The 15382-nt window shown below is 43.2% G+C and overlaps 1 protein-coding gene across 2 annotated transcripts in view; it reads right to left on the minus strand.

Moving 5' to 3' along the window:
* UBE3D (ubiquitin protein ligase E3D) overlaps positions 1–15382 on the minus strand; it is a 168164-nt gene that overhangs the window by 68152 nt on the left and 84630 nt on the right. The window contains exon 9 of one of the 2 annotated variants that reach the window (XM_019537674.1): positions 8964–9644. The exons of the other annotated variant lie outside the window; for it this stretch is intronic. Within the exon in view, the coding sequence (XP_019393219.1) occupies positions 9620–9644 (25 nt within the window). The 3' untranslated portion in view covers positions 8964–9619. Of the gene's footprint in view, positions 1–8963; positions 9645–15382 lie in introns of those variants that run through there. 2 annotated transcript variants of the gene reach the window in all.

A 15382-nucleotide genomic window follows, 5' to 3' on the forward strand; every position in this document is an offset into this window, starting at 1 on the left:
ATCCACTGTACTAGCTAGTCTTCCTGAAGATCAGGATAGTTCATTCCTGTGTCCTCATTAACGTTTCTTTAAAATACAACCAACTGTCCTGGATGTTTTCCTCCTCAGACTGGCCTCCCAGGGGATCTTGCCCATCAGTTCCCTGAGAGAGTGAAAGTGCTTTTCTGAAGTCCAGGATCCTTGCAGCAGAGATTCAGGTGATGATATATTTTATTGGCAAAATGGGCCAAAGATACAAAGCCAGGGAGCTAATGTTGATATAGCATACAAGCAGATTAAAATATTCAGGAGAGCTGGGTACTTATCTCTGAAGAAAATAAACGTTAGATAGGTATTTGAATTTCCTAGATCAGGGCTGCCAGCCTGCAGAACTATTGCCTCAAGTGGTATGTGGCAGATTAGGGAGGGGACAGGCAGCACAGAAGCAGATAGGGCAGGAAGCAGAAAGCAAAGCAGGAGAGCAGACAGGGAACACACGACAAGAAGCTGAAAACAGAAGAGACTGGGCAAGGAGCACAGAATAGGAAGCAGAAAGCAGAACAGCAGACTGGGCAAAGAACCGGACTGTGAATGGCACCCAGGGAAGGTGCTGGACAACTGATGAAACTGTCAGATTTTCAACAAAAATAGTTGGTCAAATTCTTTAGATAAGTACTAACACAACATGCTCCAGATAGCCAGTAAAGCATATGAGCGATGATCGTGGGCTTGACCCTGTGCCATAGTGGGTACCCTCAATTCAATTATGTTATCATAAAACTCAGAAGAAACACTCATCCCTTTGCAGAAGTAAGACTTTAGAAGCCAACACTGCAGAATAAATACATGATTCACAAATGACTGAATCTAAATAAGGAGCATTAAAGAAAGATGTAGTCTCTTATCAACACCAGAAAAACATGAGCAATACAACAAGCCATAATGAATAATATCTGCTTATGTCCCTGCCCATCCATACGATATCAGATTTTTTTATAGTTCAAGGCCAGAAAAAGTGGCATCTATTATAACAAGACATTTGAAACATTACTCTGGTCCTTGTTTCACTGTGTTCTCTCTCCTTCAGGAAATGTCACATACCCTAGGTATGCTCCCTTCCCCTTAAACCGGCTCCCCATGTCAGTGACCACAATCTTGCAACCAAATAAAAACCCTCTGGAATTCATCAACCTAAGTAAGAGACCAGAAAGACTGCTTTTGAACTATGACAAACAAACCTTTTTCTTCCCAATCTAACCTTCCATCCATCACCATCCTAAACTAAGCAGAAGGCAGGGCAGGGAAAGGTGGCACCTTAGAGACTAACTCATTCAGAACAGCATAGGTTTTTCATATACTTTGAAAATATTATAGCTTGTGTTTGAACAGAAGATCAAGACTGGAAAATAAAAAACAAGTTATACACAAGGCACTAATGAAAGAAACCACCAGGTCACTGGCTTTGCTTGTCTTTGGTTTCACCACCTTTGTGAACATGTTGCAATTTTAGACCTGAATGCAGCAGAACATTTCAGTGGGTCTTCTTATGTACTGAAAGTCAAGAATGTTCTTGGATGCTTGGCTGAACTGAGGCATTACAGAGAAACCCAAAGTAAAGAGCAGGAAAAAGCTTACCCCTTAATTCTCAGAATTACTCTTTCCATCCATTACAGTGCTTTTAAATTTAAATGCTAGGTAACTACTGACTTAAAAGACATATTTGCTAAATTAAAGAGATTTAATATGCTAGGAGGTGATGTTGTTTATATTTTTAAAATGCAAATATCCTCATAATGATCTGAAAATGACAAAAAAAAAATCAATGCAAACTTGTTAGTCACCAAGCTCTTGCCAACATTTAAATAGTATGGAATGCCAACATATGTAATACTTGTATAATCTATAACCAAATTCCTTTGCAAATGTTTCAAGAACAGACACACTACTTGCCTCCTAAACCAAACATTTTCACTCCTGTACCAATAAAGTTTATCATTTATTTTTCATATCAGGGAAAACTTATCTTATTTTCAAGCATTTGAACTTTCATTATATTCTGGTTCAGAGAAATTAACCTGCCTTTAAAATGCCATGGGTGTTGAAATGCCAAAGCATAACAGTTATGTAACAAGCTTACCTCAAAAGAATGGGGATGAGAGTGATGGAATACAAATACAGCACAAGGAAGGTGGGCAGATGAAAACCTGATGGCATTCAATCCGGAGAAACGCAAGGTGTTCCACCTCAGGGGAAAAAAACCCACATCACACTTATAGGCTCAGTAATGCTACACTCACTAGTACCACGACCAAAAGAGGCTTGGGAGTCACAATCAAGCACCAGATGAACATGAACCACCAATGCAATACTGCAGCCAGCAAAGTGAACAAAACTCTGGCTTGAATTCTCATAACATTTCATATGGTCCTTTAAATAAAATTATGCCGTTTACTTCAGCAAGCGTTTTATGATTTTAAGCAAGCAGATCTCTTACAAGTAATTTTCTCATTTCCAACTGAAAGCTTCAGAAAAGTACTTATCAGTGTTAAAAACTGCAATAAGAAACAATAGATTATAAAGAATTGAATTCGTATTAAATTATTTCATAGTATCTCAACTCCAACGATTCTCTATTAATGTAATTTAAACTTGTGTTACTTCTCAGAATATTTAACACTCAATTTTAGAGGAGAAATCAAATCTAGACAACTAAAACTGAGACTCTGATTTCTGCAAATCCTGCTCACTTTACTTAGCCCTTAGTAGGTCTAATTCTCATCACTGTTACTCTGATTCATCTTCACTGGCTTCAGTGTAGTTGTTCCAGATTTATACCAATAAATAAACTAAATTTGACTGATTGATTTGAAATGTTAAATACAATAGGATTATTTACAAGTGACAAGAGGAAACTCCTGAACTAGTGATGCATCATCAATTCATGTATAGAAGTTCTCACCTTAACATACAGTTAAATCCTAGGAAACACTGAACAATCATACTAGGACAAAGTTGTCATCTGAAATACAAGGGACTGCTTCACATCAAGCCTAAAAATTTTTAATTTAACTGAAATCCCAAACTTTAAGTAATGTAATCAGTAAAAACAGAATTTTCCCTTGCAGTTAAAAGAGGAAAATATAGTAATTAAAAACTTGGGAATCTACTTAAATTAAACAGAGATAGAAGAGACAGACAGATTTTAAGGGTACATCTCAAGATATGTTTTGGGGTAGCTTCTACCACCTTTCCCTTTCAAGCATTGTTACTTCACTGCTGAACAACCTGACCCCACAACTTAAGCTCTGTGCCAAGCTTCCCCTCACACTGCTTGCCAAGTCAGCTGTTGGGGCTTCAAGAAAAATTTCACAGTGTAGATATGTATTTATTAAGCCTTGTACAGTTATGCAATGCAGTTTAACTATATGAGGTACTGAGACAGAAAATCAGTGCAAGTGTGTATGGCTTTTCACTTAAATCTTATAACAAGATGTTATAATTTGCTTCAAAAATATGAAAATGGCTTTAACAAACAATGTGCAGAGGTTTTTATCTGCAAATCCCTTATTAATGTTGTTTACAAATTTGGAATAAGCCACCTACCTGTATTATGCACCACAAATTCAAATGAACTAAACATCACCACCTGCTACAAATGCGTCAAAGCTCGTTACAAATTAAAAAAGGGTACTGTTGACACCAGGAATGTTTAGCTTGTCCACAAAGGCTAAAATATGCAACTTCTAGTGTAGAAAGTGTTCAGATGAGGGCACAAATATTACAAGGCGCAGCTATATTTTCCTTGGTTTCTGAATAAGTATCTGTTCCCTTCCAGTATGCTGAATCTCTGGTAATTCCATTCCTGGCACTGCAAACAGGCATCATCTGAGAAGCATTGCCACACAGAGCAGAGATATATTTTCCAACTGAAAGCAGAAGTGTAATCATGGAATAGTATCTTTCCCAAGATTTCACCCTCAACACAGGGCATCTAATGCCCTGCTAAAATTATTAAACAGGCACTCCCCTCTTCTCCCACCCCACAACCATACCCCAAGAGTGTAAAATGAAGCATAATATAGCAGCAAATCCACATACTACTTGCTAACCAACTCCCTATAATTCTGCTCGATTAGTCAGAGGTTTAACACATCAATCACATCAATACTCTGACACCTTGTGGGAAAATTTCAAGAATAAGACACTGGCTACTGCCAAGGATGTCTTTGGAACAACAAGGTAAAAAACAACCTGACTGGTTCTCAGCATTTGAATGTTTGCTGGTCCCATCACAAAAAAGAAAAGGCAAGCTCTCTTAACTCTACTTCAACAACCAACTAAGTCTAGAAATCTCGAGTTCAAAGAAGCCAAGGCTGTGATCCAAAAAGCCACCTGAGAATGTGCCCAGAAGTATTGCCAAGACCCATGGAAAAAGATTCAGAACTCCTTTGAAAGAGGGGACCTTTGTGGTACCTATGATGGAATCAGAGAGATACTTGGTCCAACTTGTAAAAAGACTGCAAACTTGAACGCAAAAGATGGTACCATCCTGACTGACAAGCAAAAAGAACTTGACTAATGGGCTGAGCATTAACAAAGGATACCATTATCTGTGATACTGCCTTAGGTGCCATTCCCCAGATTCCAACAATGCAGAAGCAGGACCAAACACCAACTCTAAGATGTAGAGAAAGCTATCAAAGAGACTGCACCTGGGAAAGCAACATGCACTGATCAGGTATCTCTGGAACTCCTGGGGGCAGGAGGAGAAAGCTAACATGTTGCACTTCTCTGTGCCTGCTGGGAAGAAAGCCATATAACCCCAGAATTTGAAAGAGGCAAAGATAATTACTCTATACAAAAATAAAGGGGACGGAGCAGACTGCAGCAGCTACCAAAGGATATCTCTACTCAACATGATCAGCAACATGCTTTCAAGGGTCCTGCTGAAAAGACTTCAAGCTCTTGTTGAGTCTACTCTGAGAGCCCCTATAGGTTCAGAACTGGACACTCCACAACTGACATGTCCTTCACTCTGCCTTAGTTGCAAGAAAAAAAGCTGTGAAAAACATCTATGTAGCATTCATTGGCCTACAAAAATCCTTCAACATTGTTAGCAGGAATGACATCTACATGATTGTGGCAGGGACACTGCCATGAACCAAGACCTACCTCTCAGCCAAGAGCAGAGAGGGATGCAGAGACAGCAGGACACTGTTGAAGATCAAAGGTGGCGGGAGAGAGGCTGTTGCAGGAAGACAAGCCACACTGAGACCAGAGGGAGGAGAGCAGAAGTAGTCCCAGGAGAGTTGGCATGTTCAGCCGCACCAGCAGGCTGTATGCTGACACCGGTTTTCCAGCCAGCCCTCGTAAGGGGGAATAAAAACCCCACCAGCCAACATTTGGGGAAGACTGAAAGTGAGTCCTCTGGAAGGCCTGAAGCAGCCAGGAGTGAACAACTGCCCCAACAGCGGCAAGTGGTGGCAACCCCAGGAGGGGGAATGCCCTGATAAAGCTGGCTCAGTAGAGCCTGAATCCTTACTTCTGAAGAGATCGTAGATCAAGGATGCAGCTGGTGCAGACTGAGACAGTGGTGAACCTGGGAGGAGAGTCTGAAGCTGTAAGTGGCCATTGGGAAGAAAGGGAGAGTGCCTGGGAGTAAGGCATCCCAGGGCAAATAGGAAAGCAAACTAGGCTAATGTGAGGCCTGAACCAGGATGGTACGCTGTCCAAACAGGACTGTGACTAGATAAAGGCTAAGACCACTACCATGGCAGGTGGATTTTGTCTCAGCCTCAGTCAGGAGCAACATCTTTGGTAGGCATAAGGCAGGGTGTAGAGAAGGTGGAGCCCCAAAATTGAAGTCCAGGCAAGAGAGCCGAAGGAAGGAACAAACAGAGGCAGGATTCAAAAACAGCCTCCCAGCAATAACTAGTAACAACAAGATGTGGCAGGAAAGAATCCCTGGAGACCCTTCAAACTGTCTTACTGGAAGGCAAGCTGTCGACTCAAAAGGAGACAGGTGAGTCCAAACGGCCGAAAGGGCAAAGCGCTCAAGTGAACATCACTGGCTGTTACAAAGATTCTGTCAAAAACTGGCTGTCCACAAAAGGTGCTCTCCCAATTCAAGGTGTTCTACAACGGAATGAAGGTAGCCATCCAGTATCGTCTTGTGAACCCAGCATTCATTCCTGCCTGTGGCAGGGCGTCAGACTAGGTGACCTGTTCAGGTCCCTCCTGACCCTAGCTCCTATGAAACTATAAAAATAAAAATCTTCTGAGTTTAATAGTTAACATTTATAGTGGCATGAAACAAGACTGCATTTTAGCACCTACCAGCTCTGGCAACCTCTTTTCTATCCTTCTCAAGTATACTTCTGGAAATGATCGATCTGGCACACTATCCAAATCAGCTTGTTAAACATGAGACAATTCCAGAACAAAAGGCATGTCATCCAGCTCTCTATTTGGGATCTGCTCTTCATAGATGATGTTGCATTTGTCCCTAACTCACCTGATGAATTGCAGATCATAATGAACTAGTTCTCTGATGCATGCAGCAAGTTTGGCATGGCAATCAGGAAAACATCTGTCATGTTGCAGGGCACCAACATCCCACCCAAAATCTACGTCAATAGTGAAGCTCCAGACAGTGTAGATCACTTCTGCTTTCTCAGCTCAGCTCTTACCAGCTCACTTAGCCTTGATAGAGATCTTGATGTGAGAATCAGCAATGCCTCTGTCACCTTTCACAAGCTTACCTCATGTCTGGAACAACAAGCTGCTAACCCTGAACACAAAGGTGTTTGTCTATCAGTCCTGCGTTCTCAGTACCTTCCTTTATGACTGTGAAAACTGGGTCACGTTCTCCAAGCTGGAGTGGAGACTGAAAAGCTTCCACCTTCACTGCCTCAGAAAAATCTTTGAAGTCACTTGAGACCAACAGATCACCAGTGAGATCCTTGAGAGGACCAGTCTACAGTTTATGAAGCCTACGCTGGACACTCACAGGCTTTGTCGGATGGGACATGTGGAGCGCATGCCTCAAGATGGTCATAGAGTGCAGCCTTCAGCAGATGAACTCAAGAACTGCTCATGATGAAGAGGAAGGCCAAAGCTCCAATACAGCAACAAGCAAGGTCTCAAGAAATTCAGCATTCCCACTGACAATTGAGAGAACCCTGCCCACAACCGCTCAGTCTGGAGAAGCTAGATCAAGGCTGCTGCAGTTACTGCAGAGAACCATCAGAGAGCCCAGGCTGAGGCCCACAGGCAATCCAGGAAGGCTGAGGCCCACAGGCAATCCAGGAAGCAGAGTATGCTTCAACCTCCATATGACGAGTGGACCTGTATTCACTGTGGGAAGGTGTGCCACTCTCCCACACCACTGACTAACTGACTTTGTTACATCTCCTTTCATCTGTCAGTATTTCGGATGGCTATATCAATAATCACAGGAGGAAGGGACTTGTCTCCAAGGTCCCTGCTAACCTGGGAACATGCTCATGATATGATCTCTCAGAAACAGTGAAATTAAATAAGGGTCCCTTTGAAACAATGGAAATGGAACAACAAATCACAACTGCTTGTTACTTTTGTAGCTAAACTGGTTTGGCAACACCACACTATCCAGGAAGTCAACATTAACCACTGAACAACGTTTGGCAAAATTGAGTCCTAGAGAAAAAGACTAAAGTCCAAGAGAAAAGACTAAAGAAAGCAGTTTCCTGACAATTCTAGGATCATGAAGAACTTTTTCCAGACTAGCCCACATCAAAATCACTGAATCTAATGCAGTGGTTAACCAAACAAGGGAGTACAAAAGAAGTATACCCCTTTCTATTTATGAATGCCAAGTCACACTGTAGAAGACAGAATACATGAGTGGCTTCTATCAACTGCGTCAATACAACTGGGGAACCCACGTGCAAACTCATCAATAAACTCCTTATCTTATACAACACATGCACACACAGAGGACCTTTTCAGTTGTGATGCAGATTTCCATCACTACAAACTAAACAATTAATCCTCACAAAACTGTTTCACCAAGCGGTAGCAGATAGGAGATGACAAGCTTCCAGATAGTACTGGTCATTCTCATTCATTTTTATGAGATAAGGGTGCTCTCGTATCGGTGTGCTGCCTCTTGTGACTCTAGGCCACACTGCAGAAATAACCAAAATAATTTATTCTGATGCTTGGAAACCACAGTCAGTCATCGAAGTTCTGCAAAACAATCCTCTTTCAGCATTGTTTCTTGAACTCAGAAATGGTGCTGCACAGAGCAAAGCTGTTGCAAGATAAATCTCTCCAAAGGGACCATCTTCATCTCATAGCCTCCCCCCATATCTGTTTTTCATTACTATCTAGGTTCAGATGCAGGCAGGGAAGGGGAAATTGGAACTGGACCTGCTTCACCAAAAACTGCTTTAACAGAACACTTGGCTTACAAGACTGCAGAAGTTCAGGGGCAGCATGCCAAACATATTTGTGTGGATATATTTCCCCAGCTACCAACTGTGGTAGAAAAAAAACTACATCCTCCATAATCATCTTAGGTGTTTTGAAAATAGGGCTTGCTATTTAAAACAAGGTATTTCATAAGATGGAGAGAGAGAGGATTTAGGATTTTGAGAGAATAAACTCTACCCCTTCCCACTAAGCAATCCAAAATGTTCCAGGTGTGGCAACAGCATAAATGACTGTGGGATGTCTATTCACAATGATGAATTTGTATTTCAGGGGAATTCTCTTCCCATCTTTCCCACTGTGTGGAAGCAGTGATACAGTAAAAGCTGGCTGTTCATTTGGGTACATTTCCAATGTTGTTAAATCCTCTGTTTTGAAGCTTCTCACTTGAAATAAAATCTGTTCAAGGGTATAAGCATGGAGGGAGGTCAGGAATGTTGTACAGAAGCATATGGGTAAACAAGAGGAAACCCTGGAACACTACTGAACACTACATATTTTATTTCCTTGTATTTATGTTTAAAATTTACAGAATCATTTTTGCCAGGTTCATGTACAAGAGCAGAACTTCCACTTTTAATTCAGAAGCTGTGGTATTCAGATTCTACAACAGAACAGAAGCACAGAAGCTCAGCTCCTGCTAGGCATTGGCTAACGCCTGTTGCGGCTGTTCATTAATATCCACACCATGCAAAATTACTGGCATAGTTCCAGGGTACAATGTAATTGCAGAATGCCCAGCAGTGAAACAATGTGCCTCCTGCTAAAAGGCGAACTAATTATTCTCATAAATGTTATGTGGATAGTGCTTGAGAACATGCTGTCTTTCATTTAAAGGCTTTTTTCTGTGTGGGGCTGTTATGCTTTAAAGCTACAACTTTGAATATTGTAGCTCAGTCCCAAGTAGAAAGAATTCCAATAGCTTTGGCTGCAGGTGGTACAAACAAGGAACTGCAGTAGCCACATCTTTGCCAAGGAGGATTGGGTGGAGGCTCTTTACAATGGAAAATAAAACTTTTTATGGCCATCATAAATCTGAGTATCTGGATTAACATGACTCCAGGCCTTGTTTTTCTTGGCTACAATAAGGTAGATGCCTCCAGCTCAGGAAGGAATCATGACACTTGCCAGTTCCTTGAAATGTTTTCTGTTTTCATTTAGAATGACTTCATTTTTCCTGGATACATCTTAACCTAAACGAGAACAGATGGTTCATTATTTCTTAAATGCAAGGCAATAATTGTAGATGGTGCTGTCTAAATGAGTGAAAAGGACACAGAGCAGCATGTCACTGGAATTCTACTTACATTACAGCCTGTTATGTTACAACTGCTCTTAACAGTTACATAAGAACATCAAATACGCCCTGGACTTAGACCTTCTAGACTTTAAGAAGGCCTTTGATACTAACTCTCACCCCATTCTCATCAATAAATTGGGCAACTGTGGCATTGATGCCTACACAGTTGGATGGGTAAAAAATTGGCTGATGGGGCGCACCCAGAGAGTAGTGATGGATGGGTTGTACCCAGCCTGGTGAGATGTGAGCAGTGGGGTCCCCCAAGGCTTGGTCCTCAGGCCTGCACTGTTTAACATCTTCATCAGTGACTTGGATGAGGGGGTTGAAAGCACGTTGTCCAAGTTTGCTGATGACATTAAGATGTGGGGTGAGGTGGACACACTTGAAGGGAGAGAGAGGCTGCAACTAGATTTCTACAGACTACAAAAGTGGGCAGATGAGAATAGGATGGGGTTCAACGTAGATAAATGCAGGGTGCTGCACCTTGGGAGAAGGAATCCACAGCATACATACAGGCTGGGGAGTTCCCCTCTTGAAAGCACAGAGGCAGAAAAGGATGTTGGAGTCATTACTGACTCCAAGATTAACATGAGCCTCCAATGCCAGACCGCAACCAGCGAGGCCAGCCATACCTTCTCATGCATCCAAAGATGAATCTCAAGCCAGTCCAGAGAGGTGATACACCCCCCCATGAGACATTGGTCAGGCTGCAATTGGAGTACTGCATCCAGTACTGGGCGCCGCGCTTTAAAAAAGATGTGGCCAACCTGGAGAGAGTTCAGAGGAGGGCCACCCATTTGGTGAGAGGGCAGCATGACAGGCCCTATGAGGAGAGATTGAGGGACATGAACCTCCTCAGCCTCGGCAAGAGGAGGCTGAGGAGGGACCTGGTGGCTGCCTACAAACTCATCAGGGGAGATCATCAGCAAATAGGAAGAGCCCTATTCTCCCCAGCACCACCTAGGGTGATAAGGAACAATGGTAATAAGCTGATGAAGAATAGGTTTAGGTTAGCGATCAGAAGGCAATATTTTACAGTCAGGGTGGCCAGAATCTGGAACCAACTTCCCAGGGAAGTGGTCCTCACCCCTACCTTGGGCAAATTCAAAAAGAGGTTAGATGATCACCTGTCTGGGGTCTTGTGAACCCAGCATTCATTCCTGCCTGTGGCAGGGGGTCAGGCTAGATGATCTGTTCAGGTCCCTCCTGACCCTAGCTACTATGAAACTATGAAACACGATCAGTAACAACAAAGTAATACAGATCCCAACATGCATTAGAGAGGACTATGAGTAGCTGGCTTTGTGTAGTCCCATCACTTCCTGCCAGAACATAGCCACAAATAAGCAGTCTCATGTGACTGATTTTGTCAAAGGAAGCCAAGAAGTACAGTAGTATGAGCTTGGCTGTCTCACTTGGGTCTAACCCAGTGAGGGGTTTTCCAGTTAATAACAATTTTTTATTATGACCAGGCCTTCTTGAGTTAATAATTACCAGTAGTTCAGGCATCAAGCCTGCTTTTCCTCCGGGAGGTGTTGTCAAGCAATTGGCTTTTTTTTAGCACTCCCAGACAAAGTGCTGATAAGCAACAGTCTCAGAAGAAACCAACAAAAGGAAGGTCTTCCACACCTCCTGAGCTGACCTGCCACCCTAATGCCTTGAACTAAGCTTACCCTCCACACTTTCTTACCAAAGCCCTCTCAGTCAGGTCTTTTACAGGTTGAATTCTTACTCCAAGTCTGTCCAGATTTGGCCCTTTTCTCTTCCTCCCCTCTGCTCCTGCTAACTTCTCTCTTCAGAGCAAGTCACAACAATCACTTCTTTCATGCAGCTTGCTTCCCAGCTCCGATAACTGAACCCCAGCCACCTCATCCCCAGCCAGTCAGCTGAGAATGAGAACACAGTTATTCTCTCAAGCTGAGTCCAACTCTCATTGAAGTGTCTGCATACCTGTGACAAAAAAGGTACCTATAGAGACCAGATCTTGCTAGAGTAGGTTTGCTACCATCTTCTCAATTGCAGCCATTTGAGACTAGAGAGAAGTCAGTGAGCTACCTGGCATGGAGAAACTGCATTTTTAAGCAAACATCCAGACCAACATGCTTTCAGCATGGCAGGATGAATGCCCATCTCCCTCACAGAATTCACTTTTTTAGCAATCATCTGAGACAATGGTACTCAAACTTTTGACTGGATCGTACTGAATGCACACAACGCATGGGCTGGATGAGTAGCACAGCACTGGTCTGTGGGCTGGATCCCTTATGGGGTCACCACATAGGGTTCAGTGCTGCACACTCATATCAACTCTATGCTGCATGCTGCCCAGATCCAACCCCACCCCACCCTGGCCCTGCAAGCCACCTGGATTCAGCCCCAGGCTGTCCCACTCTATACATGCCCAGATCCAGCTGCACATGCCTGATCCGGCATATGCAGCTCTCCATGGGTCTAGAAATTCAACAGCAGGGGAGCAGCTATAAATGCTGCCATCACTCTCCCTACCATCACATTTTCAGCCTTGTGTAGAACCCAGCAGACTGGATGACACAGCTTTGTGAGCTGGATCTGAATGGCCAGGGGGTGAGTACCCCTGTTACGAGGTATTCCTAGCTAGTTTTGATGAGCTAAGAGAGAGATGAGTCTTAGCCTGTAAGTGACAGCACTGACAACTGTCAATACTTCTACTGCTTCATCTCCATCTGATGGACCACCATCACATTACAAAGACCAGAAGGGAGATGCTTATGTAGGGAAAACACATGGTTCAAGGAGTTAGCTACAGCTGCTGAGCTTAGCTGAGGACAGCCCATGGGGTGAAACTACAGTCACCCATGACCTAGTGAAGTTACATGGACCTGTATCCCCCCATGTTCAAGAACAGAAAAAGATGCCAGGAAAAGATCACAAATAATGAAAAAGGACAGTTAAGAATATAAAAGAATATAACATGCCAGCTGGACTGAGAATTTAAAGTAGGATGATCAAATAAGACTGTGGGAACATCTTGGGATCTGTCATCGAATTCTGGAGGAGTAAGGATTAACAGCTTTAAGTAGACCCCTCATACTGTATGAAGGACCAGAGAGGACATAAGCATTAGCCAACAGGATGTAGCACTGTTGTAAGTGGAGTAAGGAAGCCACTGTTAAATGGATAAGGAGAGTGCAATGGAGTACAGAAAGTGAAGAGGGTTTATTTCAACCAATGTAGAGACATAACTAAGAGTGGCATATCTGGAATTGCACAGACCTCTCCAATGAAGCATCAAAGATGTGGCTACTTATCCAGCAGTAAAAACTTTTGGAAAGTGGCATACAATGATAGCCGAGATGGAAACAGACTTTTCCAACAAAATTTAAGTGATTTATACCTGAAGTATATGGATGAGGACATAAATATTTACATAGCCTGTATACAGCAGAGACAATTCTTATATAATAAAGGGCTTAGTCCATCTGTCTGCCCATAATGCTGTTGGAGCACTCTGGTTAGCAAAACAACCAGTTAGAGTCCGGAGCACTGCTGTGATGGTGGGGATGGAACAGGGGGGTGAAGTCACTACTGCTGGCCTTGCCCCCCACCCTGGCCCTGGTCCTTGGAGGCAGTGGAGAGCCGCCATGACAGCGGGGATGGAGTGTGGGGGCAAGGCCAGCAGTGATGGCCTGTCCCCTCACTCCATTCCCACCATCATGGTGATACTCCACTGCCTCTGAGGATTGTGGGGGGGGTACTGGGGACAAGGCCAGCAGTGCTAGAGGTGGCAGTGGCGCAGGGTGCCGGCAGATGGGGGTGGAGAGGATGGCAGGGCAAGCTTCCTCCCCCAACCCTGCCACTCCTGGGAGGTGATGGCAGCACAGAGTGGTGGGTGGTGGTGCTCTGTCTCTGCTCGGCACCCTCCCCTGTCATTCTTGACAGGCAATTGGCTACTCATACCTATAATGAAAGACATATTACTGCATCTAAATCTGAGGGCTTACTACTGTAGTGGAAAAACCTGTAATGCACTAATACATAAGTTGTCAACTGGGGGTACGTGTACCCCTGGAGGTACTTTGAAAGGTCCCAGGGGGTACACAGGGGCAGATAGGGACAGAGCACTGCCACTGTCGTACAGATGCTGTGCTGTCGCCACCCACCAAACGCGCACTTTGCGTCCAGCTGCTTGCCACCAACCACCTCTGCTCCATGTCTGGCCGCATGCCACCCCCCTGGAGGTACACTTATTAAAAATGATTGAAAACCCTTGCACTAATAAGTCAGATTTAGTGTGGTGTAGAATTCAGAATGCAACAGAAGTCATGAGCTACATACACTTTTTGCCATGGGCATGCCTTGAATTTGGCATGTATATTATACTAAGCAAGATCTACCATTCAGACTTCTTATGAATCATTAAATTCATTTTAATTATCCTTAACATGAGATATTGAATTTTAGAGTGTAAACCACAATTATTAAAGTACGTCACCAAACACACACATGCCCTCTACTAAACAAGACGGACTGCCTATGAAAAAGCATTGGCATCAAATTCAGGGCCACCTGTTACTAGTTGCAAATTGAGGGTCTGCAAATGATGCAGTGCAAAATCCTGAAACGAGATCTTAAATTGGTGGCAAGGTGACTCAAACAGAGAAGCTGAACTTTCTTGTTGGTATTGAACTAGGTTAAAAAGTCCTAAATATGGTAGACAGCCTGTCCAAAATTCTGTGCAATTCAGATGGCTCATGAAAATGACATTTAAATGTACTTTAACTAAAGTGATCAAATAAGAGCTACTAATTCTAGGAATAGATCCAACATAAAAGTTTAGAGCTGGAGATACTCAGGCGTTCAGATCCACAAAACAAAGCTCCAATGAAAATGAAAATGGGCAAACCAAGGTCAGAAAGCCCAAACTCAGAAAATAAATTATCCACTTCAAAGTTACAGTATTTCATTTCTATAACATCCAGTTTTCATTAAGTTTTGAACAGAAAGTCTATAAAATTACTCAAAAACTTGAAACTCTCATAGCAACCCCAAATATCCAAGAAATGCAAGGACAAGACATCCTTCAGGTGTGCAGATTCAGTTTCAGTCTTGACTGATTGATTACTCAGCTTCATTGCTTGCAAGCCAACTGTCAGCTTAGTTTCAGTTGCTGAAATCAGTTAAATATTTCAGACTGTTCAGTCAAACCAAAAGGTTGCCCATATTCCAATGTGGTCCCCATCTTTAAAAAAGGGAGGAGGGGGGACCCGGGCAACTACAGGCCCATCAGTCTTACCACAATCCTAGGGAAACTCTTTGAGAAGGTCATTAAGGAGCACATCTGCAATGGGCCGGCCTCAGAAACGTTGCTCAAGGGCAACCAGCATGGTTTCATTACAGGAAGGTCATGTCAGACCAACCTGATTGCCTTTTATGATCAGGTCACAAAAGCATTGGATGCAGGTGTTGCCATGGCTGTAGTCTTTCTGGACTTCAGCAAGGCCTTTGACAGTGTCTCGCACCCCATCCTCATTAAAAAATTGGGCGACTGTGGCATTGATGCCTACACAGTCAGATGGATTGCAGATTGGCTGAAGGGTTTCACTCAGAGGGTGGTGGTGGACGGGTCATATTCGACCTGGGGGAAGTGGGCAG

Source organism: Crocodylus porosus, unplaced genomic scaffold (assembly GCF_001723895.1).
Source record: "Crocodylus porosus isolate Cpor-Errol unplaced genomic scaffold, CroPor_comp1, whole genome shotgun sequence".
Classification (NCBI taxonomy): domain Eukaryota; kingdom Metazoa; phylum Chordata; order Crocodylia; family Crocodylidae; genus Crocodylus; species Crocodylus porosus.